Here is a 26755-nt window from a genome sequence, read left to right on the forward strand (position 1 = left end):
AAATGCTTCGTTTCGGAGATACAGGGTGTAGAAGTTTCATTTTTATTTCGTTTTTTTCAAATCATTTCTGAATTATAGGCGATATTTCGATGAAAATTTGTGTCTGGGTGTTTTTTGACATTGGAAATTTGATTTTATGAAACTCTTTTTTCCAAAGTCCGGTGTATGTTTATCCCTGAAATCCCGGGATTTCGAAAATCTCGAAAAATACAAATTCCCAATCTAAAATTATTCGACTTTGTATATTTTAGTCTTTCGAAGATCATAATTTATCTATACTAAGCAGAACGTCAATATCTAAAAGTTATAGTTTCGTGTTTGCTGTATTTTATTATGTTTTGCAACAAGAATTGTATTTTTTACGAGCGCTGGCAGTAAAATTTTAAGGCTGTATGACACAACAGCTAGCGTCAGGAAAAGTGGTAACGATCGAAAAAGTGGTAAGGCCAATGAGGAAGTTGAGATGGCTCTTTGGAGTGTCGCGAGAATTGTATTTTTGATGTGAAACTTACGCGCGATGGGAGTAAAAATTCAAGGCCGCGACACACGAGCTAGCGTTACGCGAAGCGTCACGCCAAGGTCGCCAAGCGTCACAAAAATGGTAACGATCTTGGAGCGTTGTAACTCTGCTCCTATGTGAGCTAGAGAGTTGAAACTCGGAATGTAGATGCGGCTCGAAAAAAAGAAGGGGCTCTTTTTATGATATTTTGACGACGTTTCGTGCACTACGAAACCCCATCATCAACGAATGAAATCAAAAAATCGTCCGATTTAAATGAAATTTGGTATGTCAATAGATTGGACCAAGGCCAAATTGACTGTGTCGACACGTGTCACTGTGACAGTTAGTTTTGACGTAAGAAACGTCAAAATTTTATGTCGTTCGATCAGAGAAGAACAACCGTTCTTCTCTGGTTCGATTGCGACCAAATTTATAGTGGGTAGTGCAGACTATGTGAGCAAAGTTGGATATGACGGCGACGTTTCGTTTACATCTTTATCAGGATTGGACTAAGGATTTGATATTGAAGAAAAATGTTGGTCAATTTTGGCATAATTGGGGACGGGCTTGAGGATGACGCCCTCGACGTTTCGAACCGATGCCTCTAAATGGACGAAATCATCAGGACTTTCCTTAATTTTGGGTCGATTGGAACCAAACTCGGCACGTAGATAAATAGAGGTACCCGAATGGAGCCTTCAAACGAACACATTTTTTTACTTACTAAATATGAATGTTACTTTGTTTTGTCTATTTTAATAGAGCTCTTTTCTCATTTTCTTTTTGATATATGTACCTGAATTTTTCAGTAGTTCTTTATATTAACTTTCTCATTCTGATAGTCAATCCCATATACCGGAATCCCGGAATTATATGTCCTAATCTCGGGATTTTAAAACGGGATCAGGATCCCAAAAATTGAAAACCCTAATCTGTAGCGTTTTTGAAAAATGTCTCCTCTTTTTTTTGCTGACCCGCCTGCGTCCATTATTAGCTGACTCAAAATCTGGTCACTTTAGCAATTTGTCAATGTATGGACCCCTTTATAGTTTATACCAGTAGTTCCCAAACTTATTTTTCTCGTGGACCACTTTCAAAATTTTACTGGTTTCGGTGGACCCCCTGCTGCTACATTTCTACCACATTCTTAAAGTCGCCAAAAAATAAAAATTGTGTCACTTCTGAGTTCTGTCCCTATATTCCGATATGTAAAATAAAAACGAAAAATGGTACATTTTATATCACTTTATTTATTAAAAGAATAGAATTACAAGAAAAAATATTAAGGTAATATAGGTTCAGGTCATAATTTTAATTAATGGGAAGGATGTATCTGATGGAGTGTCAGCAAACGATCAATGTTTGGCTTTATTTTTGTGAGCAATAACCGCAAATCCCCGCTCTGTGATGTTTAATTTGCTCCTTTTTTTTTGTTAAGAGGTTTGTAACGGCACTAAAACTCCTTTCGACAAGGTATGACGAGGGAAAAGCTATTAAAAATTTCCTTGCGATTTCCCACAGTCCAGGATATTTTTCGGGTATTTCTGCTTGCAGCCAAAATGTTGGGTAGCCTTTTCTAAATTTCACCTTCAGCTCCTCATTAGTGCTTAGCTCGAGCAGCTCCTCTTGTAATACAACATTGGCCACTTCCGTTTCATCAAATGGATTTATGATCCATGGTGGTATATCCATCGTCAGTATATCTTCAAACCTGGTTTTGAAGTCATCATGCAGAGCACTTAAATGTTGACTGTAGGTATGGATATCCTCATCAATACATTCTACCTGCGACAAGTTTGGAAATTGAGAGAATTCGCGCCGACTAATGTTTTGCTTCATAAATTTCAATTTCCCAAGAAAAGCCGAAATTATCCCCTTTGTTTTTATTAAATTCAGGCTGTCCCCTTGTAACTGCAAGTTAATATCATTAAATTTTTTAAACAAATCTGTCAAATACGCAATGTCTGCTTTGAATTTGATCAAGTTTTCTTTTAAATCTGGATCTCTACTTTCTAAGAACTCTAATATGGAATCGAAAACAGAGTAAAATCTCGTTAAGCATGCACCTTTCGACAACCAGCGTACTTCAGTATGTAAGAGCAGTCGTTGGAAGTCTTCATCATTTTCGTCGCACAATTGAGCAAATAAACGCGTATTCAATGCATTGCTTCTGATTTTGTTGACAGCTTTTATTACAAAATGAAGAGATTGGTTCAACCTGTCACTTAAATGTTTTGCCACAAGATGTTGTCGGTGGATTACGCAATGAATAGCTGTAAGTCCTGGTATAATTCTTTTGAGATGACTTATAAACCCACGATATCGCCCGACCATTGCAGGAGCTCCGTCTGTTGCCACTGAAATAATGTTTGTAAATGGGATCGATTTTTCCGTAAAAAAATTACTCAGGACATTAAATATTGATTCGCCTTTAGTGTCAGTCTCCAAAGTTCTGGCAAATAGCAATTCTTCGTGAATTTCTTCCTCAACAATAAATCGGACATATGCCAATAGTAATGCTTCATTACTGGGTAACGTTGACTCGTCCAGTTGTATAGAAAAATGAGTTTTTTGCAGATGATTGCACAAAAAGCTTTCGATATCAGAGCTCATTTCATCAATGCGTCTTTGTACAGTATTGTTACTTAATGGAATTCTTTTTAGTACGTCAAATGGAGATTTGTGCAAAACAGTTTTTAAAACCTCTTCAACAGCGGGTAAAATTAATTGTTCTCCGATAGTGTGCGGTTTTCCAGATTTTGCTATAAGTAATGAGATATTGTAAGATGCCCGCAAGCCATCATCGTTACTTTGAGATGTTGAAGCGAACATACTGTGCATGGTGGGTCTCTTTCCATATTTTTCTTTCAATGTTTGAAAATATTTTAAATCTTTACCTATTTTATCAGTATGACACCTTTTTAGATGATCTTCGAGCTTTGATGGTTTCATAGAGTCATTGCTCAAAACTTTGTTGCATAATAGGCACATGGGCAATTGTTTGTCTGCCTCTGATGGAACAAAACCATATTTCAAATAATCGATACTATATTGTCGACATTTTTTCTTTGCTGTAGCCATGTTTCGTGTCAGTTACCTTACCTGTAAAAAAAAAATGTTTTAGTAACCAAGTTTTTTTCTGAATATAGGTATCACACCGCAGCCTTTGTCAGCACGCGGAAATAGAATTACGGCTTGTAAAGGGACCAACTAATAAACCGCTGAGACAAATACAGACGTTTTCACAAAACGGTATCAATTTTAAAGTACATAATTTACCACTAATTTTTAATAGTATAAATAAAAATTGGTGTACTCAGTATCGAATACTGATCATATTTGTGTAGGAAAAAATAAAAGTCGAAATCCCAAAATTGTCCATAAAAACGATAACTAACATTTTATTAAATCAATGAGTTCACGCGCTCCGTGTATTTGCGTATTTTTTGTCTGCGGCTTCATTGTTAAAACGTGACAAACTGGCATCGAAGTCCAAGCCCCGCCCTTTTCCCGTCGCCCGCGCACCGCTCGCTCTTTCCGAAAAGGAATAGTTTTGATAAAATAGTTACTTCAAAACCAATTTAAAATGATTATGAAATTACTGTTTTATAAAATTAGTAGTTATTTGCAAGAAAAATTACAAAATTAATTGCTCTGCAATATTGCTTATTCGGCCTTTTTAGAGAGGCAGTGTTTTTCTCGTGAAAAAACAATTGAATAAAACGTGCTGTGTTTGTCTTCAAATCGAAAGAGGACAATTAAAATATCTGTAAGTTACTAAGTTACCTATCTATACAGGCCGTTGTGATCAACCGACTAGTACACGTAAACAAAATACTTAAGTACTATAACAAAAAAAAAGGTAGGTTACTTACTTTTCTCCGGCACTAGCAAACACAGATATAAATTTTCTCACAACTTTTTTCCAAATTCCGCCCTTTTTTCGAAATTCCGGAAACAAATGAATGCGTTTGCCTTTGGCATCAAGTATTTATAGTGGTGATCAAGTTCATGTCTGAACAAGCATTAAGCATTGTCGGGCGGATAGCGCTTTGCAAGTCTGTACACGAAATTGTACGTAATATCGAATACGCAAGTTTGGACAAGTAACAGTCGCTTGCCTTATTAAAATATTATCTGCTTAGATAGGTACTTAAAACAATGTAGGTAGGCCCTTATAAAAACTATGCTTACATTTTTGCTCTTTACTATCAAAAGCAGATAAATTTTCGTGGACCCCCATTAACATCTTATGGACCCCCATTTTTTGTTCACGCCTACGTAGACCCCCAGCAAGTCTCCCGTGGACCCCTGGGGGTCCACCTGGACCACTTTGGGAATCACTGGTTTATACAGTATGTCCCCCGGATTGTCTTTACAAGAGGAAAAGCTTTTTGTTATTGACATTTTGAGAAAAATGCATTCTCCATAAAAAATTTTGCTTGTTCTATAATGGTTAATCTCGTTTATATTTTTCCAAATTTCCATATAGTTTTAGAGAAAATTAAGAAAAACACTCGGAAAAACATGAAAATATTGTTGAATTGAAAGTCCTAAAAATCAAAACGCGTTTCTATGGTAATTTAACTTCGTTTTCATTCTTTGGTCGATTATTATTAATAGAATTTTAATTACCGTCATATTTTTTGTTGTTGTAAAATGTTAAAGAAGCATTTATTTAGTTCAATACTACGGAAAAGGTGATGGTACTTATCGGAAAATCTGATACTTTAACAACAGCAAAGAATATGACCGTAATCAAAATTATTAATAACCATCTATCAAAGAATGAAATGGATTGATTACCATAGAAACGCCTTTTGATTTTTAGGACTTTCATTTTTTTAGAAAAAATTCAACGTTTCATATTTTTCTTAACTTTCTCTAAAACGGTATGGAAATTTGGAAAAGTCTAAACGGCATTAACCATTTTAGAACAAGCAAAATTTTTTATGGAGAATGCAGTTTTCTCAAAATGTCAATAACAAAAAAGTGTTTTCTCTTCTAAAGACAATCCGGGGACATACTGTAGATATATTTAAGTTTACTTTTTTTACTAATGTTTCGCATTTATCTACTGCACTAGAGTAGGAATCCTGTAAACAATTATTCTTTTCTCTTAGCTCCACTACTGTACTGTTCAAGCTTTCTATTTCACCAGACAAATTGAATACTTGTTTATTTAATTCGGCCTGAAAAAGTTTCATTTTAATTATTGTTATAAATTGATTTGTTTTATTACCTTTTCTTGTTCCAGCTGTTTAACAGAATTATACATGTTTTTCAGCTCGTCCGCCAGTTCTTGTTTCGAATTTTTTATATCGACGAGTTCTTTGATACTCTTCATAAATTTTCCAGAAATATCTTTGTGGATTTGTGCTAACGTCTCGTAGGCCGATTTTTCGTTATCCATTTTTTGAGTTAATTCTCTTAATTGTTGTTCCAGTTTCTGTATTTCTTTTTTGCCTTTACTTTCAGATTCCTCCTGTGTTCTATAAATAATAATAAGTTTTTTTAGGAAACTAAAGAAGACGCTTTTGTAGTGAAAACATATGTTTATTTATTAGTATATTATCTAGCAAACTAACTCGATAAAATAATATAATAATTTTCAGAAAGTTCAGTTTACTATTATTTTACAGTAAAGTGATATATAGTAAACGCCACGAATGTTTGGGAGTGATTTATCGCTTGATGAAGTTAGAATCGACACGCGCGCTATCATTTTTACTTTAAAAACGTAAATTTTTACCGCAGACGTAGGTTTTTAAAGGCCCGGTCTAATCATCTACCTGCGCTCCTCCTACTTATTGTAAAATGCCAGCATGATTGAAAAAGACGATAATATATCGCGTTTCTTTGATTGATTCGTTTTTGTGCGTCAGTCCATTGGTATGCTTGCAGTGCGACCAATGGGGCATTCCATTTTATATTTATAACCAAATATATGTTTTGACAAGACTTTAGCACTTAAAACAACAAATTACAACAGATTATATATTGATTATTATATGACTTGAAACACCACGGCACTGGAATATAGTTTTATGTAACCTTGAACAGATTAGTTCACATGGTAGCGACCGATGAATCACTCCCAAACATTCGTGGCGTTTACTATATATGTTTTTTTCACAAAATTACTGAGTTACAGCCAATTCTTATATTTCTTGACTAATTTCACTTAGTTAGCCATGGAAACAAGTTCAATCGTCGTTGCTCTCGGAAATCCAAACTTTATTGGATGTGACAAATTAAAATATTTGGAAATAATCGATCCAAATTAAAATAAACAAAAATTGTAAATATGCATTTTTCAAATGAAGAAAAGCGTGTAGGATTATTGGTTTAACTTTTCTTGGCTAATACAGTTTCGAGGATAAGTTGATCGGTGAACGTTACTTACGTTTTTAGAGAATGGTTTTCAAGATATGTTAGAAAATTTAAATTTTAGATACTCGCTTATTAATAGAGTGGTCCCAATACTACTTTTATTTTGACACGCCACCACCCCCACAATGAAAGAAATGTTAAAAATTATTTATATCATAAGTATGTTGACTCAGGGATAGAAAGAGGTAAATCAATTGCATGGGCCTCTTCGATCACCTGACCTATCAATTTTAGATTTTTTATGAGGTATGGTTAACCAACAAGGTTTACAAAAGAACATATGAATTAAGAGAAGCACTCGAAGAGGCGGTACAGGAGAAGTTTAATTAAGTCGACCAGTCGTTGTCTGAGAATAGCTGGAAATTCAGTTTTAAAAAGATGCATTTATGTACTCAAAACAATGGCGGACTTTGTGAACATTTTCTAAAATAACTTAAAGTGTATGTAGTGACATTATTTTTTTAAGTTTTAATTTGTGTAATGTAAATTGTAAAGAGCCATTTAATAATATATTTTGTCTTTTTATAAATTATAAATCATAACAAAATAAGAACACCATGCCAACTAAGTGAAATTAGTCAAGAAAGATAAGAATTGGCTATAACTCAGTACTTATTTTTCCGAAAAAAAAATATGTTATCGCTAAAAAATGGGGCTTTTTATGAAGTCATGACCAACTATGGTTTCCATTTAAAAAAATATATGTTTGTGTCATATGTCAAAAATGGCAGGCTTTAGAAAAAATCGGAGAACACAAACTCATTAGGGATCTGATTATCTACAACTTTTATCTGAAAAGTTTTTGTCTAAAATAGATTATAATGGAATTGGGACCTTTTTTAAAATAGCCGAAATTTGTTTTTTTTAAATATCTAGTAAGCCATGAACTTTTTCAAAAATCTGAAAGGCGCATATTTATGACCCCACAAAACTGCAATTGTTTCCCCATTTAACCGACTCTCTATCTCCAGTAGTTTCCGAGATACCCATAGAGAACATCGTAGAAAACTCACCCTGTATATATTAATTTTATGTTTACTATAAATACGATATTTCACTTAAATATGACGATTACTCAGACCTCAGACACGATAATGACGATAACTGGGACAATTGCATGTAAGGGATGACGAATAGGCATTGTGTACCGGGTGGCCAACTAAGAATGGACACCGGCTGTATCTCAGAAACTACTTATCGTATAATTTTGGGAAAAAAATCTAATAAGTAAATCGACCAAGAGAAATCGCTGGAAATTAATTTCAAGTTCGAAAAACGTCCGCCTAACATGATTTGTTCTCTTAATATCTCCGGTTAGAGACAAGATAGAAAATTGCGGTTTGCGCTGATATTTTGGAAATTTTATGCTCTATTTAACTATGTAAAGAGAAATATAGCCTCCTATTTAATTTTTTTATGCAAAAGCGCAATATCTGTTATGATGTCAAACAGCGCCCTCTAACAGCCACGAAAAAAATGATGGAAACAAAATCTACACTGGAGATCATTAAGGAAGAAAAGCTCTTTTAAACGAGCCCTAGTTTGTTTAAATCGGTTAACCTAAACCAGAGTTATCCTTATTTTCATAAAAGCAAGTTTAACCTTTCCCCACCACTTTATTTTATGGGATAGAGCAAAACACTTTATATCAAAAAAATTACAAATTTCTCGATGATTACAGTAGTAATATTTAAAATACCTGTTCACTTGCATACTTTTGAGAAAAACCCTGTTATCTGATTGGCTATCGAAACGCCACCTAGCGGACATTTTTCGAACTTGAAAATAATTTCCAGCGATTTCTCTGGGTCGATTTACTAATTAGAATTTTTTTCTCAAAGTTATAAGTAGTTTCTGAGATACAGCCGGCGTCCATTCTTAATTGGCCACCCGGTACTTAAAAGAAAAAAAGATTTACGAGTATAGCGATAATTGGGGTTACAGAAACTCAAAAATACGAGCCAGAATAATGAATACGATATATCGACTTACAAATGAAATTATTACTAAATGCTATATACCATATATCATTTGGATGTATCACTATACATAATATTATGAACTTCTCTTAATGTGACGAGCACTGGTACATTTGCCTTACCTGGCATTTTCAGCAAGGCGTTTTTTATAAAACTCGTACTCTTCATCCTTTTGATTCATGATAATTTCCAATTGAGTTTTTAAAATCTCTATTTCGTTCTGTAACCTTTTGCAGAAACCATTTTTAACGTCATATTCGTCTTGTAATTCGTGCAGTTCAAATTGTAATGATTTGTTATGGTCTTCTACGCTCGAGAGTTTACTTAAAACATTTTGCTTATTAATAAATCAATACCTTTCTCTTTCTAACTATGAATTATTGTTTGTACCTTTCCATCTCTTGCTTCAGTTTTGAATACTTTTTCTCAAAACTTATTTCGTTTTCTGTGCACTTATTTAGTTCGAAAATTTCTTTATCCCTCTTTTCTATCATCTGTAAACGTCAAAGTTTATTAAAAAATAAAAAAAAACGTCTTGGTTTTTAAACTTACATTTTTAAGTTCTTCTGTTTCTCTTATATATTGTTGTATCAAGTTTCTTGATTCAGTTTGTTCGCTCTTAAACATATGTTCCTTTTGTTCAGATGCTTTGATGCTATTTTGAAAATCTGGAATAGTTGAATATACAGGGTGCTATAAATTAGGGGTACGAGCATTGGTATCTCGGTAACCCTAATAGATACGGACATGGTTAAATAGGGGCAAAGTTGCGCTTTGGGATGTTCACCAAGATGCTATCAAAAAAGTTTTAAATATTTGAAGGATTGCTGAGTTTTTTGGAAAAAACGGATTGTTTAGAAAATTAATTTTATTTTTCCTGTCGTTATTTTTAAGAAAATCAAAAAACTAATTGCACATTCTCATAGCAACTTACGGACCTGCATTTTTTATTTCCGGTTTTAAAAGAACTCGGTCCCCTGAGTACAATGGTATGCCACACTTTATACTTTTTTTTTTGTTTTGGGTATCAGGGCCGGCGGAAGGAAAATATTGACAGCGGGCGAGTACCCTACCTGGCGCCCCCCCCCCTCCTTAACAGATATTATAACTCTCTTTTTCCTTCAGTCCTATATTTTAACTACAAACTAAGCATATTTATGCTACTTTAACAATAAATTTTCGCTTAAAGATACTTCAAAATTCTTCTCTTCGTTCAATCTTAGTCTGCGATTGTTGTTTTTTCTACACAGATCTGGAAAGTGACTCACGCCTATAAATTTTTTATTTTTTAGATAAAAAAACGAGTTTTGGTATGTTAGTATATGACATATATTAGGTTTGATTGACGTATTCAATGGTTTTTAGTCACTTCCTATTTGACCGAAAATGACGAATTTTTGTTTTTAAAAGCACCCTCGGTATATTTCTACTTTATTCCAAAAGAAAATGACATTCTGAGTACAATGGCATATCATATGTCAACTTATGACATTTTTGCTTAAAAAATCGTATTTTAAATTTTAACCTATTGTGCCAGGGCTGTGTTAAAAATAAACATATTATAGGGGGAGAAACTTCTGAGACGCACTCGGTAGGTTAGGTGAGGTTGTTAGTCTCGTTCTGGTATAAGTGATAACATAACAGTATTTAATTGCAAGCAGTTGCATTATTTTTTATTATATTTTATTATTAAGAATTTAAGAAAATTTTCCTTTCTTTTTCACAAACAATTACATATTTAGTGCAGAATCAGTATTATGATCAGACAGTTTTGTCGGCTGCAAAATGAGGATCAACCAATGTTTGAGATGCATTTTTTTGTGAGAAATTTTTCTTTGTGTGATTCCTCTAATGAGAAAATTTTACGATTTTGCTACCATTTTCAGTGTATTACTACATATTCAATCCGGAACAATCAAAACCACCAAAAGATTGATATCTTTCCCACTACTGTTAATAAATTAATTTAATTAATGAGGCAAACTTATAAGTTTTTCTTGATAATAAGGATATCGGGATCCTCTTCAGCTTCTTGCGAATGAATATTTGCCGCATATAACTTTAGGGCATATCAGCCATTAATAACAAATAAAGGGTGTGGATAGTAGAAAAAGTGCAATTTTGAGCGGTCAGTATAAAACTGTTAATTTTGCTGGCTCCTGACCCAAAACAGTTTGTTTAGAAATTTATAAAAACGAGAATTATAGAAAGAAGGATTATTTACAAAAAGTTGTTAGCTTTCGAGTTATAGAAATGCCACGAACAAATCCGATTTATATTTTTTATTTAATTTTGTTTAAAATTCTTCCACGAAAATGAATTCGCAAATCTCAGTTTCGGATAGAGCACTCAACAAACATATAGAATAGAAGAAATCAAAACTATCCCAAAGCTTTCGTGCTAAGGATTTTGTTGAGCATAATTTCAGTAAACTATAATTGGATACATCTAGGATATAGTATATAGTGTTTATAATGTTTATTCAGATATTCTTCCCTATGTGGTGTGGTAATATCTAATATGTTAATGTGGAAATTGACAGTACCAATTAATTATTGAACTGGATATTCGTTACTATTTGTTTAGATTACTGTTTTTAAATATTTTAGTTGCTGTCGTGGCGCCCCTCGTTTGCGGCGCCCCGGGCGGCAACCCGGGTCGCCCTGCCCTTCCGCCGGCTCTGCCTTAACGACAACAAAACTATTTAATTATGATTTAAAATAATTTTAAGTCCGATTCTGGTTTTTTAAATTATTTAATCTGATTATATTCATCGCAACAATATTGATCAGGGCTAATTAACATTGAATAAGGAAAATCGAGCCAATTGGAAGATTCAAATAAATTATATCCAGGTCAGCAATTTAAAGATAGTATTTTTAACTTTTTTTATTGTGAATTTGAAATCTCAGTGTGCGATCTAATAATATGCTAATATTAATCGTAGTTATTATAAATAAATCAACTTCTACAAAGTAGTTTCTAATGCTCTACGAGTATATATTCGAAAGTGTTACCACCCTCCCTATTGCACAAATTTATTTTTCGTTCAATTTTATTTATAGCTCTTTGAACTTTCTTCTTATACTTCCGAATTATATAATTATATAATATTTCACAAATTATCAGCTAATTTGAAAATCTAGAAATATTATAAGATAGCCCTTATAAAGTGGCTACGAGAATGTGCAATTAGTTTTTTGATTTTCTTAAAAGTAACGACAGGAAAAAATAAAATTAATTTTCAAAAAAACCGCTTTTTCCAAAAAAACCAGCAATCCTTGAAATGTTTAAAACTTTTTTGATGGCGCATCTTGGTGAACATCCCAAAGGAGCAACTTTGCCCCAATTTAACCATCTTCGTATCTATTACGGTTTCTGAGATACCAATGCTCGTACCTGGAATTTGTAGCACCCTGTAGAGATATTAGGATTTTCTTGTGTTCTCTTGTTAATTAAATTTTTATTAATGTTATATTTTTCTAAGGAATATTATTATTTGTTCTTACCATTAACTATTTTATCTAATAATGAGTTTAAGTGCGCGATATCTTTTGATAACTTTTCATTCTCGCTTGTTATTTTCATGTTTAGTTCTAGTAGGTGTTCTTTTTCCATATTTATCACATTTATGATTCCCAGTTTATCTGCAATCAATTTCTCATCCGTTTTCTGACGAATTGTCAATTGATTTACCATATCTTTGGCTTTCTGAAAGTAATTACTAAGGTTAAGCATGGAATTTTATTTAGCGTTGTTCGAAATATACCATTTCTTTTTGACGTGATGCATCTAGATCTTTCTGTAATTTTTCAGTATTGTTTTTAAGATATTTTATCGTACTGTCATATTCCGTATTCTCTTGTCTTAACTGCAAACAAGAGAAATTAATGAACAACATTTTTTTTTTTATTAAAAAAGAAATATGTACAAAAAATATTATTATAATACAGGGTGGAGCACCTCATTCGCCTCGGTTGATTATACGAAAACGAAAAGATATGTAACAAAAAACGCAACAAAATATTTTATGGGTATATGTAAGTTATATTTGTAAGTTATATTGTACCAAAGTTATATTTTTTCTTATGGATCTTTGAATTTTTTGTGGGCCCAAAAAAAGACATATATTATAAAAAAAATAATGATACAAGCTGCAAAAAATAGATTATTAACACCCTGTACATTAATTACTTTTCAGAATTAATTCTTGTGCTGAATTTAAAGGTGGGGAAATCAACTTTACTGAAAAATGTTATTGCTTCCTTAAATTTATACAGAGGTTTCGAAAATTGCTGGTGTATTTTAAATATTTATTTTACATAAAAATTTCGTTATATCAAATACAGCACCCTGTATTTTTTTAAATAAATTGAAGTAGATTCAAATGCCCTTTCAAACTATATTAGGGTTTCCTATACCTATCTAGCTCAGATTTTGAATAAAAAGCGATTTTTCAAAAAAATCGTTATCAAGATGGCTGGTGTCGCCATGGCAATTTTCTAGTGACATTTAGTAACTATTTTCAAAATCGATATTACCTAGTTTATGGACATTATTGTTTAGATTTATAACAGATTATTTAAATTTACCTATAATTAATAGTTTAATTCGCCTATTCATTATTTTATCAAGAAAAATAAAGAAGTATCTACTAGTGGAACGAATGGATATATGTTACTAGTGATTTTATTTTGTGAGGAAAATTGCTTTTTGGCCTCAAGGGCTTATGCTCAAATGCTCAAAGATATCCAAATAGGAATCTTTCTGATAAGCGTTCCTTTGAAGAACTACTTGTTCTATCTCTCAGAACTGGTAGTGTGCATGGTTTATAAAAAAACCTATTAGGCAGAAACCTGTCGTTTGGAAGTGAAGAAAATAAATTTGCCGTAATTGGGTCTTTTATAGAAAAAACATATCTCAAGTCATCGTAAAATCACAGTAAACACGTAAAGCAATCACAGTAAATCACAGTAAACATCGTAAAACAATCACATCACAATAAAACTACTTCGTTTTTCTTGATAGAGTAATAAATACATATTTAATAAATCTTATTTATTAAACTATTATAGGTAAATTAAATAAAAGTAAACTGGTATAGTTTTAAATAAAGTCCATAAACTAATTTCGATTTTGAAAATAGCTACTAACTGTCACTAGAAACTTGCCATGACGACAATAGCCCTCTTGATTGCCATTTTATTGAAAAATTGCTATTTATTCAAAATCTGAGCTAGATAGGTATAGAAAACCCTAATATAGTCTGAAAAAGCATTTGAATATGCTCCGATTCATTTTAAAAAATACAGGGTGTTGTATTTAAAATAACAAAATTTCTATGTAAAATAAATATTTAAAATAGACCAGCAATTTTTGAAACCCCTGTATGCATTAACCGAAGCAATCAAATTTTTCAGTAAAGTTTATTTCTTTGGCTTAAAAGTCAGCACAAGAATTAATAATTCTGAAAAGCAATGTACAGGGTGTTGACTGTTTACAATATTTTTTATTACTTATAGCATGCATATTTAAATATCTTTAAATATCTGAAAAACCAAAGCTGGTAAACATATTTGACCCTTATAATAAATGCCTTATTTTGTATCGACGAATCTAAATGTGAAATAAAATACCCGGTGTTCCATAAGAAAAAATATAACTTTGGTATGGATCTTAGTTCTGACATACCTTGTACATTTCAAAATAATTTGAAATTATGCACATTGCCTTTTCACATATACCCATAAAATATTTTTTTTCTACATCTTTCCATTTTCGTATAATCAACCGAGGCGAATGAGGTGCGTCGCCCTGTATAATATTAATTGTAAATTTTTAAACAAGTTTACACTTCGAATATATGGCAAGTCAGTTTGATCGTTGCCGTACAGATGGAGCCACTGTGTAGAACTTGCCGTACAAGTATTATCGCAACGGTTGACCCTCGAAAGCTCCGCCAACGAAAGCATACTTACCTGGCGTAGAGGTTACCGTGATCAATAAGGCGGTTCCTCCAGGATGAGGCCCTCCCATTGCACTACGGCTGGGCTGACTCCTGCGATTATCCCTAATGCGGATAACTCGGGCGCGTAATTTTTGGTAGTCGGGACTGCGTACGCGCTGTCCCGGTGTTATTAAATCAAAATTAATGTTTAAATGTACTGTAATTGTAGTGTTATTACCGAAGGCTGTAACTTGTATCTTTGCCTGGAAACTTATATGGTGAAATTTTAATAAAATAATTTAGTATTCACTAAAAACACGGTATGTCGCTAGTGGTAGGAAAAATAATTTTCAGAGGTTACTAGTTTATTTGGTTGCCTGTGATATGCATATACAGGGTGTTTCCTAATTAATCTAAAAGATAAAAAATCGTTAGAAAACGGCTTAAGGCGGGCTCTTAATAAGTATATTTATTTTTTTCTCGGCAACCGTTTGATGAACAAGAGAAACTCAAAAGATCAATTTTGTTGAAAAAGGATGGCCAGTCAAGAAAAAAATATATTTTCTTTAAAAAAGCAGTAGTGTACCATTTATGTTAAGCAAAATATCGATTTTTTTTAATTTTTAACACCCTGTAGATCAGAAAGGAAGTACTTTAGGCCCAATGGTTATATAAAAATTGTTTTAAGAACACATGAGGAATCACACCACAATTTTTTAGACTAATTAGAAAACACCCTGTATATTGTCAACTTGACAATGATTGTTGATAAATCAAAAAATACCTTTTCTGTGCCTTCCCTTCTATTTCTCTGCAACGACCTGGCCAGCCTGGCCTTCTCCGTCGGCTGGCCGGATGTATTGCGTTTTTAGCTGCGGCCAGATGAACGACCAGTTTCAACAGAGTTGTCAAATCTAACGATTTTTTACGTTTTACCAATTAGAAAATATTGTTTCAGAAATGTTAAAATATCCCAGTTAACTAAAAAGCGAAGCTGCTATTCACAACAAACAAAAAGCTTTGTGTACGCGCGACCGACAAAAAGGGAAATAGGTATTCTGTTTCTTTTTTTCTACTGATATGGCGCCCTTATCGACTTTAGAAGTAAACATATTAGGGCCATCGTAAAAAAAGATCGTCAGACACTGCCTCTAAATATAAGCAGGTAGAAAGTTTAGCTTCCAGTTATTTCAATGTTTACAATATAACGAAGAATCTACAACAGTAATTACTTCTATTTTTATGAATGTTTAAGTTACTTTCTTAATTTTTTTTTCAAAATAATGTACCTAGTAGAAATATAGTCTAATGAACCCTGTTTGAAAAACGTTAAATTAAATATAATATTTAAAATACAGTTGTCCTCCTTGTACATATAATACAACTAAAAAAACTAATTTAATAAAAACAAGTGGTTGTAGAAAAACATCGAAACTCAGAGGTATAATAACAAGTATCATACCAACCATAAATATAGAGTAGGTAGGTATGTCATATAAAAATGTTTTGAGTTTTTACTAGAATCGACCCTTGATAAAAAAAAGGGATTAGATTTAAGTTTACCTTTGATCCAGTCTGTATACTATTTCTTTGGATTTTCTGCACGTGTGCAAAAACTACACTAAAACACTATATCTTATAGAAAATAAAAATATTGTGCCTCGAATTTGAGGGATTTCATCTGAAAAATTATTAATTTCGAAGAAAACCGGCAACAAGCGGCAGAAAATAATAATATTTCCGTGCAGTTTTCTGGTCGCAACGACCAACGGACGGCCAGGACGTTAGTGTGCGCTATATCATTTGATTTAATGGTTTTAGACTAAGGTTTTAGAGGTAGCTGCGGCCTGGCCGGTGCGACCTGGTCGTCATCAGTGTGTTCGAGCCCTTATTTTACCTGATTTTATGATGAACGGTTTAGAAGACATAATGTATAGTTATTAGGAACGGTTAAGACATAATGATGGCTTGTGAAAACGAACATCGATGACATTCCCCGTATAGATTTACATTTTTATTATTTTACATTGTACAAACTAAAATATACGGGAAATTTAAATTGGGATCATTAAAAGGACTTTTTTGAATTGGCAACCAGTTATACAATCAAGAACCACTTTTATTTATTTGAAGAAACACTTACCCCAGAGACTAACCAACGCTAAACAATTAATGTATCCATAAAAATCCTATATTTATTGTAATTTATATTATTATAATATAATTTTTAATATTAATCCGGTATTTCGCCACTGCAAGAAAGTCTACAAAATAAAATAGTTAGGTATTTTTTGTAAACACTGCTGCGTTAATCCAACGGAAACTACTTGTCAGCAGTTAGATTTACAGTTTACAGATAAACAAATTTGCATATAACCAAAACCCATATAATTTTACAAATAAAATGACAACAGTCTATTTCCTGCAGCTTTGACGCCGTTTTTTTTATCGTATGGTATCAATGGTATAATATATAAAGCTTTAAATTTATTTTTTTATGATTCAAAGCTCAGTTCAAATTATAAGTAGTATATAAACTAATTTTTAAGTAAGTCTGTAGAATAACCAATTGTAAACCAATATCCTTCCAATATAAATTCAGGCCCAAAATTATAATAGTAGCGCTTTACTTGAGTAGATGGCGCCACACTTAAAACGCTACCAACCAAGTAACAAATCCGCTGTTGAAGACGCAAATTGTCGGAAACGGCCGGTACTCTGGATTCCCGTCAGAGCGAATAAATCTTTCGCCTTTTACTAAAGATTTCCGTGGCGGGGATCAACTCAAATGAGTCTATAACGAATTTTTTTCTGTCCTGGATTCACCAGGGCATTTTACCAAATGAAACGTAATTTTTTGTAAAATTCCCTTTGTACGAGATGATACGCGCGCCATAATAATTTCTGTCCTTATGGATTACAGACTTGTGCGCACATTAGGGATGTCCCAAAAATAAGAAAATCGATTCAAGATCAGACATAAAAAGATCGATCTTATTAAATATCGATATTCGATTCTGAATGTATTGGAGTACTGGTATAGTAAAAATACGATATTATCATAAAAAAAATATAGATTTAGATACATAAAAATCGTAAAACCGAAAAAGAGTCATCCCAAACTGAGTCAGAAACACCCACAAACCGAGACATACTTGTAAAAATTAAAAATACTATGACAACGTTAAAATAGAATTATTCGGCTTTTTTGCATGCTTATGATGATTTTGACACAGAATATGTACCGGTAAATTCTGTAATTTTGATATATCAGTTGGTTGGAAAGAAGCTAAAATCAAAAAATATTCTGTTGTCTAAAATATTAAAGTATGGGAATCACCGACAAAAATCTGACACCTAATATCAAAGTGATAAACAGACATCGGCGCATGCGGTAGCGAGCACTTACACTTAATTTTTCAATTCATTGCTAGGTTTGGTTGCTGGCGTTTTATTAGAGATGCACTGTAAACAAATATTCAAGCAAAACTAAAGCGTTTTTTTTTGTTCTAACAAATAAATAAACCTGTAAAAATGTATAAATAAAATCGATCTTCGATTTTGAAAAAAGATCGATTCTACCAAAAGATCGTTTGATAAAAATCGATCGATTTTAATCGATATTTTGGGCAAAAAGATCGATCTTCGATTAAAATCGATTCGAATCGTGCATCCCTAGCGCACATGCAGCAATGATGCTTTGATGACGTTTGGGGTTTCGCGTTTTATAGTGGGATCCTGTGGTGGGATCACCAGTGGGATCTTGTTTTGTAAAGGTTTTGTTTTTGAATCGATATAACATTATACCGTATGATCGAAGCAGGGTTGCCAGATTGGGCGACTTATCGCAAATTGGGCTACTTTAAAAAACATTTTGGGATCGAAAAAAAAACGGTGGACGCCGTTATAACGGTTGGCTGGGAAATGAACATCGATGACATTTCCCATATAAAATGACAGCGATCTTCATTCCATAGCCATCACTGACGCCGTTTTTTCTCGATCATACGGTACTTTTTTAATGAATAAGACAATTTTCATGCTTTTAATTAAATAATCCATATTACGAATGGTTTTTCATAATTGTTGGTTTTTCTGGAGATGTTTATGTCGTTGGCAAACTACCTATGTGATCGTATTTTTCATTTGAGTTTTAAAACATAATAATATACTGTATTTATATATTTATATTTTATGTATTTATATAAAATGAATTTTTATATGTTTTGAGGTAGGTACCATTGTTTAGATACAGAGTCAAATATTTAAAAATATAGAATTTTGACTTGCAGCCTCCATTCTGTACGTTGATTGCTGTTGATTGTATCTATTTGCATATAGAAACTTATAAGTATTTACATGTCGTGATTGAAATTATCATTATTCTTTGAGAATTTATGCGTGGTGATTCTAGCAGACCAATTTTTTAAATCTCTAGTATACATATTTATGCACCAATTCAAAAAAAAATCATAGGACATCTTTTTTCAGGAAAACTTATTTTACAAAGACCAAACTGACCGAAAAATGTCTTGAAGTTTCCGGATTAGTGCATAAATAAAATATATTTGTGCTTCAAGTTTCTCTATTTAAAATGGTGTTTTCTTAAAATTTTCCGTCACCGATCTGAATTTTGGAAATATTCGTGCACCAAATTAATAAGGATGTGTACAGTACATCTGCTGGATCTGTGTCTATGAAAGGAATGCGGACAAAAAACATTTAAATAAACAGCAATATATTTTATACGTCGATTTGACGAGTGCGTCACCGCAAATCGCTCCGCCCACTGATTTTATTGGCTACTTGCAAATTTGTTGAATTTTTATTGATGGGACGCGTCGTCTATTTTTTTACGAAAAACATCGAGAGAATATCGTTTCCCCTCTCACGGATACCCCGTAGCTACAGAACGGACAGACGTACTGTACGTTTCTAGAAAAAAGATGTCCTATGAACTTTTTCGATTTGTGCATAAAATAACGGAGACAAAAAAAACTGGACACGGGATGATCTCTAAACCAGAACTCCTTTATGTTCTCTATGTATTCAAAATAGTTTTATAACAGCTAGGTACCTATCGGAAAGAACCAAAACAAAAATACAATGATAATAAAACAGAAATTTATTAAGAATGATGTTCAACGCAAGGGACAAGGAGTAGAAAGTTTACAGTTTCAAATTTATATCCTTATCAACTACTTAAACAAATTAATTATTGCTACAATACTATAAAAATTATAATTGGTGAAAAAAATGGCCAATTGTCAAAATGGTTTTATTTTACTGCCAAAAGATCAGTTTCTTCGGTTGAAGGTTTCTTCAGGTTCAATTTCTTCTGTCTTACCTTTTTTGTTCTATAGAGACGTCTTTGAAGTGAATTTCATTCAAAGTTATTTGCAAGGGTACGTTTGAACCAATTATTATTGTAGCAATCTGGTCACGCTCTGTTTTCATTAAAAAGATATGGCTTACATCTTCTTCCAGCTTGTGACCCACATGTGTTTTGCAGTAATTAGCAAAATATCTTCCGTTTTTTAGTACCACTTTAACGTTAGCCGGACAATATCCATTAATCTTATTGGATCCCTGCGTTTTTAGATGACGAATATTTGCTCCTCTGGCTTTAAAATATCCTGATCGGTGACAATAATATTCTATCTTTACAGCAGCTTGGTTTTTCCTGTTGGTTCTTTTATGTATAAAACTTGAGAAAGTTTCACTTTCCATTTTTGATTTCCAAGACTGAAAATAAAAGTAAAAAATAACAAGTAAAATATGACTTTATAATAATAAACTACCTAACATGAGAAATAAACATCACCTAGGCATCACCTTACTGCAATTAAAATCATTTTTCAATGAAAAAATGAATAGTAACTTATCTTTCTTAAGAACAACCTTATAATATGGTAAGTATTAGCCTTTGTGAGATATATATATATATATATATATATATATATATATATATATATATATATATATATATATATATATATATTTTTAAAGTAGATCAACCTAAGACGTTTATGGACTAAGACTACTAGATGGGAGGACCGGTTTCCCTACAGAAATATTTTTTTTATCACTCTGAATTTTGAAGCTACCAATAAAAACAGAGAAAATAAAAATCGATAATTTTCGGACTGTGCCAATTGGTTACTAATCGACCAGATACTTTTTGTCTATTAGATATGCTATAAAAGCTGGCAATTATACAATTCGACCATTGTAAATACCCGACAAATTCTTCAAGGCCGACAAGGCCGATGCTTCTCACTGATAAGAAATAAAAATGTTTGTTTGGATCATTTTCGAGGTATTTTTTCTTTCTGAATGCACATCACAGAATAACTACAGAACGATCAGTCAATGTAATAAAAAAGCGAACAAAATTTTTGCTGCCATCTATAGCGGGCCGAGTGCGGCTCAGGGCTTCAAGGTCAAAATAATTTATTTATTAAATAAAAAAATTGTGTCGGCGGCACGACTCGAACCGGCTACCTTCGTGTTACCAGACGAGAGCCATATCCCCTACACCACCAGATACCTTTATGAGAATGATATCTTTGTGGTAATAAATTATGAATTCAGCCTGCTACAATGTATATTATGTAAAATTTATCCTACAGGCTGCTTATACTTTGAAAATTCATCTCGTTGCAGTTCATCACAGTTGTATAATTCAAGAAGCACTAAGAAATATGGCTATCTTTGAATAATATAATATGAAAAAGTTGGAGTCGGAATACCATAAAAAGCACGAGAAATACATTTTGTATTAAAAACAAAATATAGGCAGCTTAAATATAGTTTGAACCATAAATAAAGGAGTATTTAAAGTACAGTGTGGATGGAAGAGGGAAATCAATCGCAAAATTTATAATATGAATTTAAAGACCGAGCCAATCGTAACGTTTGAAGCAACCATACATACACGACGAACTGTTCTGCAACCATATATACAAGACGTAAATTAGCACCATCTATAGTGGGCCGAATCGTCAATTTGTAATTTAATGCTCCATAAGAGTGACTGGGCCCTGATGCACATTTTAAAGTATTTTATATTCTTTGTCCCCTTGACCTATTATCCTGGTCGCACGTATGGAAGTTCTGTTTCTTCTAGTTTTAGAAAATGTTCATATTTCTTTTTTCTTTGTAGGTGTAGTGTAAAATTAGATTAATTTATTAAGTTTAATTATAGTGTTTAGTGTAGCATGTTAGTGTAGTCTACCAAAAATAGTTTAAAAGTGTTTTTATAGTTTGTTTTGTAGTTAAGTAGTAGGTGAAGGGATAATTTTACTATTTCTTCTTTTTGTTTGATAAATTAGTAAGTTTGCTAATTTGTTCAGTGTAGAATACAAGAATAAGTAGTTGTGTAGTGTTTTTAAGAGATTATATTCGTTTATTTTGTAGTTAGTAGGTGAAGAGGTATTTGGGTATTTCTTCTTTTTGTTTTTCTTGTAATAATTGTAGTAGTTCTATTAAGTATTGTGATAGATACACTATATCTTCCTTCAACTTCGTTGAAAAGTTCGTTATCATATAATCTTGGTTTTCTGGTAGCAGAATATACGAAAAAAAAATCTGATCAAATTTATTTGAAATTAAATTAATCTAGCCTTATTAATCAAATTAAACTAGTCAAATAATAACAATAGTTAGTTTCAAAATACTATACAGAGTGAGTTTCCTACGATGTTCTCTATGGGCATCTCGGAAACTACTGGAGATAGAGAGTCGGTTAATGGGGAAAGAATTGCAGTTTTGTGGGGTCATAAATATGCGCCTTTCGGATTTTTCGGAGAAGTTCAAGGCTTATTAGATATTTCGAAAAAAACAAATTTTGGCTATTTTAAAACTTTCTCTAATTCCATTAGCCTCACCAGTATGATCGAATAAAAACGGCGTCAACGATGGCTATGAAGTGAAGATCGCTGTCATTTTATATGTAAAATTATATGGGAAATATCATTGATCGTCACTTCATAGCCATCGCTGACGCCGTTTTTATTCGATCATACGGTATTTTAGACAAAAAGTTTTCAGATAAAAGTTGTAGATAATCACATACCTAATGAGTTTGTGTTTTCTGTTTTTTTTTCTAAAGTCTGTCATTTTTGACATATGACACAAACATATGTTTTTTTTAGTAAACCATAGTTGGCCATGACTTCATAAAAAGCGCCATTTTTTAAGTTTTCAGCGATAGGTATAATATGTTTTTTTCGAAAAATTACAAGTTGTAGCCAATTCTTTTCTTTCTTGGTTAATTTCCATAACAATAATACCATGCCAATTAGTTAGCATCAAAAATGTAAAAAGTTTTATGTTTTCAAAAAAAAAAATTCGTAAAATTCGTAAAGCACTCAATTGAGAATAAAATAATCTAAGAATGACATGATTCTTTTATAAACCTGCATTAAATCAAATTAAAATAGGTATGTAACTTTTTTTTAAATATTAATTAACAGACAATTAGCATTATCATAAATTATAAATAATGTACCAACATATCGAAATAATAATTTCTTTGTTAATACGGTTTAGATTTCTTAAAATAACAGGCAAAAATAATCCACAACTTACAGTAAAATAAAAGTTTCGTTTAAATTTCTTAATCAGCTGATCACCATTAAAGTTCGCAGATACCCGGGCTATTTACATTACTCTGAGGAAAATAACAAAAATAATCGATATTTTTGACTCCGCCCGGAAAGGTTCACGATTTGTCCTCCAGTTAGCAGCACATTTTGTCTAGTCGGTTGACCAACTTTAAGAATATATAAACAAGGGTATTAGTCAGTGTAAACATATTTTATGGAATATATCCATGACTCATATTGACTAGTTTAGTCTTTTATAAAAATTTATTATGATGCTTACCTGGAATGCTTCAAATGAATCAAATTCATGGGTCTCATTTTCAATTTTGAAATTATGTACATTGTTGTAATGTGCAATTAAGATATCTCTAGATCCTCCCACATAATTGCAAAGAAGACATTTGATTTGTATTATTGTCTTAATTTTATGAGATTCTTTATGTTTTTTTAAAAGTCCTAATGAATGGAGCTGATTGCCACACTCCTCGCATAATATAAACTCTTTAGTATTTGAGCGGGCCAGTAATTCTTCACACTTATCTGAAATTTTTGAATCTTATTATCATAGCATTATTTTGTAAAAACATCGGTGAGGACATTATCACGAAAAAATTTACTTAATAAAAACCTTTGTGAATTTTTCAAGTTTCAAGTAAAGTACGCTTAGGTATTTCAAAGACAAAAAAGGTGGGTAACAAATCGCAAACAAACTCACCTGAATGTTTCTGTTTAATATGGGACCTCAAATTACCATGCCTGGTAAATTTATTACCACACTCTTTGCATTCAACAGCACCTGACCCAAAAGGCTTCCTTTTTCTCGGGCAAAGTTGGTCTAATTTATCTATAAACGATAGGTATAATAAATTTGCCTATGCAATATGCATTGAAATCTTCAACATTCAAGCCTACCTATTCTACCTATTTATCCAATCTATTGTAAACTTGTTTGTAGTATTTTACATTTTGTCACCTTACCACACAATCAATATTGGTTAATAATCAATTAATTGGTTAGATAGGAGAGTTAGGTATTGTAGGTAGGTAGATAGGTATCTTAAATAAAAAAAACAGTCAATATTGAATAAATCATTTACCTGGATGTATTCTTTTCACATGAACTTTCAAGTTAGATTTGTTGGAAAAGTTCAGTTTACACTCAGCGCACTGAGCCATTTGTAGAACAATATTTAATGAAAGGGAACCCAAATAAATAATCAAGCTCAAAAAACACAAATTATCACTTCAACTTCCACAAGAAAACCGGCAAAAATCGAAACATAAACAAAGCCAGAACAAAGCTGAACAGGAGTGACCATGGATGGAGTGACCTAGGCAGTGTTGCCAGACCAGATTTTAGGCTAGCAGTAGATCGATGTCAAAAAAAGAAGTAGATCGATGTCAAAAAGAAGTATATTTAAAATGTATACTTTCATATGCTATAATATTAAAATTTTAAGTATATAAAGTATAAAATACATTAAAAACAAAAACGTTAAACAGAATATTACCAAAACAAAGCAACATAAAATAACTAGTCTAATTAGTTTAGTAAATTAAGTAGTAAATTAATTGTTACCTGTCAAATTCTTAATAATTTGACAGATAACAATTAATTTACCCTTGAATTTATTACATATCAGCAGTTTGTTCAATATAAATGTATAGTCAACACAAAATCACAATATCACACCACAACGTTGTTAGAGATTAAAGTGAATTAATATATTATATAATTTATTTTTCGGCGAATTATTCCAACAGACATCACGCATAATAATCTGTAATCAAAAGGAACACAACGCATATCAGTTTTCCAGTTTTGCCGATCGCTTTTCGCTTACCCTTATACCATATGATAAAAAAACAGCGTCCAGTTGGCTTGGAAATGAACTTCGATGACATTTCGCATATAATTTTACATATAAAATGGCAGCGATCTTCACTGCCATCGCTGACGCCGTTTTTTTTTTGTAATGGTGTGAAACATAGCGTTGTAATACTGATTAGGTATTGAATGTAGGAATGACAAGAAAAAACGCTATTGGTCATATATGCATGCAAGAATTAAAAAATATTTTAGATTTTTTATGTAAATTCGAATGATATTATTTATCATTTAATTAGCAGTAGATTTTGAGTCGAGAGAAGAACAGTAGAATAATTTGCAAAGCAGTAGATCTACTGCTAAAACAGTAGGTATGGCAACACTGCCTATGGGAGTGACTAGGGCCTTGGACTAGGGATATGATGGGGATATGGCTCTGGATATAGCTAGGGGTTAGGGATGGCAAAATTTGGGAAATATCATATTATATCGATATATCGACGGCGTCACGACAAAAGGGTGTAAGCGCCAAAATAACGAAAATGAGATTATGGTTCCAAAATTTAATACTAATAAATGCGCACCTATCTATGAAACGGCTTAACCAGCAAAAATTCTTAACGTGAGAAAAAAGACAGTTTTAGTTTCTAACTGCCAATACACCTTCAAACTAGACTCGACGCGAAAATCAGTAACCGCCATTCACACGTGTTGGAAGGTCGCTTACGCCTGGGATGAAAAAATACCATTTTCCATTCAAAGGTACGTAGAAAAACTTATTAATAAGATAGGTCTTATTCATATTGGGTAGCCTAGATTGTTTTTTGTGCTTCAATCTAATTCAAATAGTAAACACCGACATTTATTTGTTATTGTCGGTTACGCCTTTTCGTGTTAATTTATTTGGTTTGCGTAAGCGCCATCCGCCTATGTGATCGTAATGGCATATTTTTTTACTTTTAACAAAGCTACCGTTCAGCAGATTTCAAAAAATTGTCAAATATCTAAATTGTATACAATATTAATTTTCAAAAAAACATTTGCTACAAGTCAAAGGACTTTTTCTTGATTGTAATAATTGTTTGAAATTTGTTTTTTTGATGTCGCTTAAGCCTTTTTTATATTTTTTCTCCACAGTGTGATAATGACTTCCCGCGGGAAGAAAATCAGAGATTTGGCATTAAAATGTGGAAATCAAAAGGTTGAGGTTGAGAGCGATATCATAGATAATGATCTTCTGGCAGAATCATTGCAGCATGATGCGCTGTTGGAGTCAGAATTATTCATGTTAGAAGAACCACCTTTTGCCACCAACGAGGAATAAGGATCAAGTTTACCCGTGTTTTGCTCAGAATATTAGTTAAATTTAATTTTCCAGTTATTATTTCAAGCCTAATGAGTTTGAAAATATTGAAAGCATCAGTTTGAGTATTTTGTACTGTGTTTTCTTAAAAACATTAAAAAATCCAAGCGACATTTTTAATTTTATTTGTAAAA

At 32.4% G+C, this 26755-nt stretch overlaps 2 protein-coding genes and 2 non-coding genes across 7 annotated transcripts in view; 2 read left to right on the plus strand and 2 right to left on the minus strand.

The window, feature by feature from the left end:
• The window catches only part of LOC115891565 (putative leucine-rich repeat-containing protein DDB_G0290503), a 68287-nt gene that overhangs the window by 11537 nt on the left and 29995 nt on the right, over window positions 1-26755 (minus strand). For 3 of the 4 annotated variants that reach the window (XM_030912058.1, XM_030912057.1, XM_030912060.1), the window contains exons 7-13: window positions 12644-12745; window positions 12384-12585; window positions 9427-9542; window positions 9265-9368; window positions 8997-9197; window positions 5745-5994; window positions 5551-5694 (exon numbers count right to left, since the gene is read on the minus strand). In XM_030912058.1, the coding sequence (XP_030767918.1) occupies window positions 5551-5694; window positions 5745-5994; window positions 8997-9197; window positions 9265-9368; window positions 9427-9542; window positions 12384-12585; window positions 12644-12745 (1119 nt within the window). The remainder of the gene's footprint in view (window positions 1-5550; window positions 5695-5744; window positions 5995-8996; window positions 9198-9264; window positions 9369-9426; window positions 9543-12383; window positions 12586-12643; window positions 12746-26755) is intronic. The other variant, XM_030912059.1, reaches the window with a different exon arrangement.
• Window positions 14845-15006, plus strand: LOC115891573. The gene has a single exon (XR_004051879.1). It is a non-coding gene; the product is annotated as a U1 spliceosomal RNA (small nuclear RNA).
• Window positions 17535-17654, plus strand: LOC115891574. Its single transcript, XR_004051880.1, has one exon. It is a non-coding gene; the product is annotated as a U5 spliceosomal RNA (small nuclear RNA).
• LOC115891570 (zinc finger protein 691-like) lies at window positions 19929-24781 on the minus strand. Its single transcript, XM_030912067.1, has 4 exons — window positions 24528-24781; window positions 24146-24274; window positions 23711-23970; window positions 19929-20566 (listed from the first exon to the last, which is right to left on the minus strand). The coding sequence occupies exons 1-4, from the start codon at window positions 24604-24606 to the stop codon at window positions 20165-20167; spliced, it is 870 nt and encodes a 289-aa protein (XP_030767927.1). The 5' UTR covers window positions 24607-24781; the 3' UTR covers window positions 19929-20164.

This window comes from Sitophilus oryzae, unplaced genomic scaffold, assembly GCF_002938485.1.
Source record: "Sitophilus oryzae breed Bouriz unplaced genomic scaffold, Soryzae_2.0 scaffold_1185_pilon_pilon, whole genome shotgun sequence".
NCBI lineage: Eukaryota > Metazoa > Arthropoda > Insecta > Coleoptera > Curculionidae > Sitophilus > Sitophilus oryzae.

Excerpts from the sequence above, each read along its gene's own strand:
- LOC115891570 (XM_030912067.1), bottom strand. The coding sequence starts at position 24,606 with ATGGCTCAGTGCGCTGAGTGTAAACTGAACTTTTCCAACAAATCTAAC. Across the intron at positions 24,275-24,527 it reads TGTGAAAAGAATACATCCAG|ATAAATTAGACCAACTTTGC; the intron begins GTAAATGATTTA and ends TATCGTTTATAG. Across the intron at positions 23,971-24,145 it reads TATTAAACAGAAACATTCAG|ATAAGTGTGAAGAATTACTG; the intron begins GTGAGTTTGTTT and ends CAAAAATTTCAG.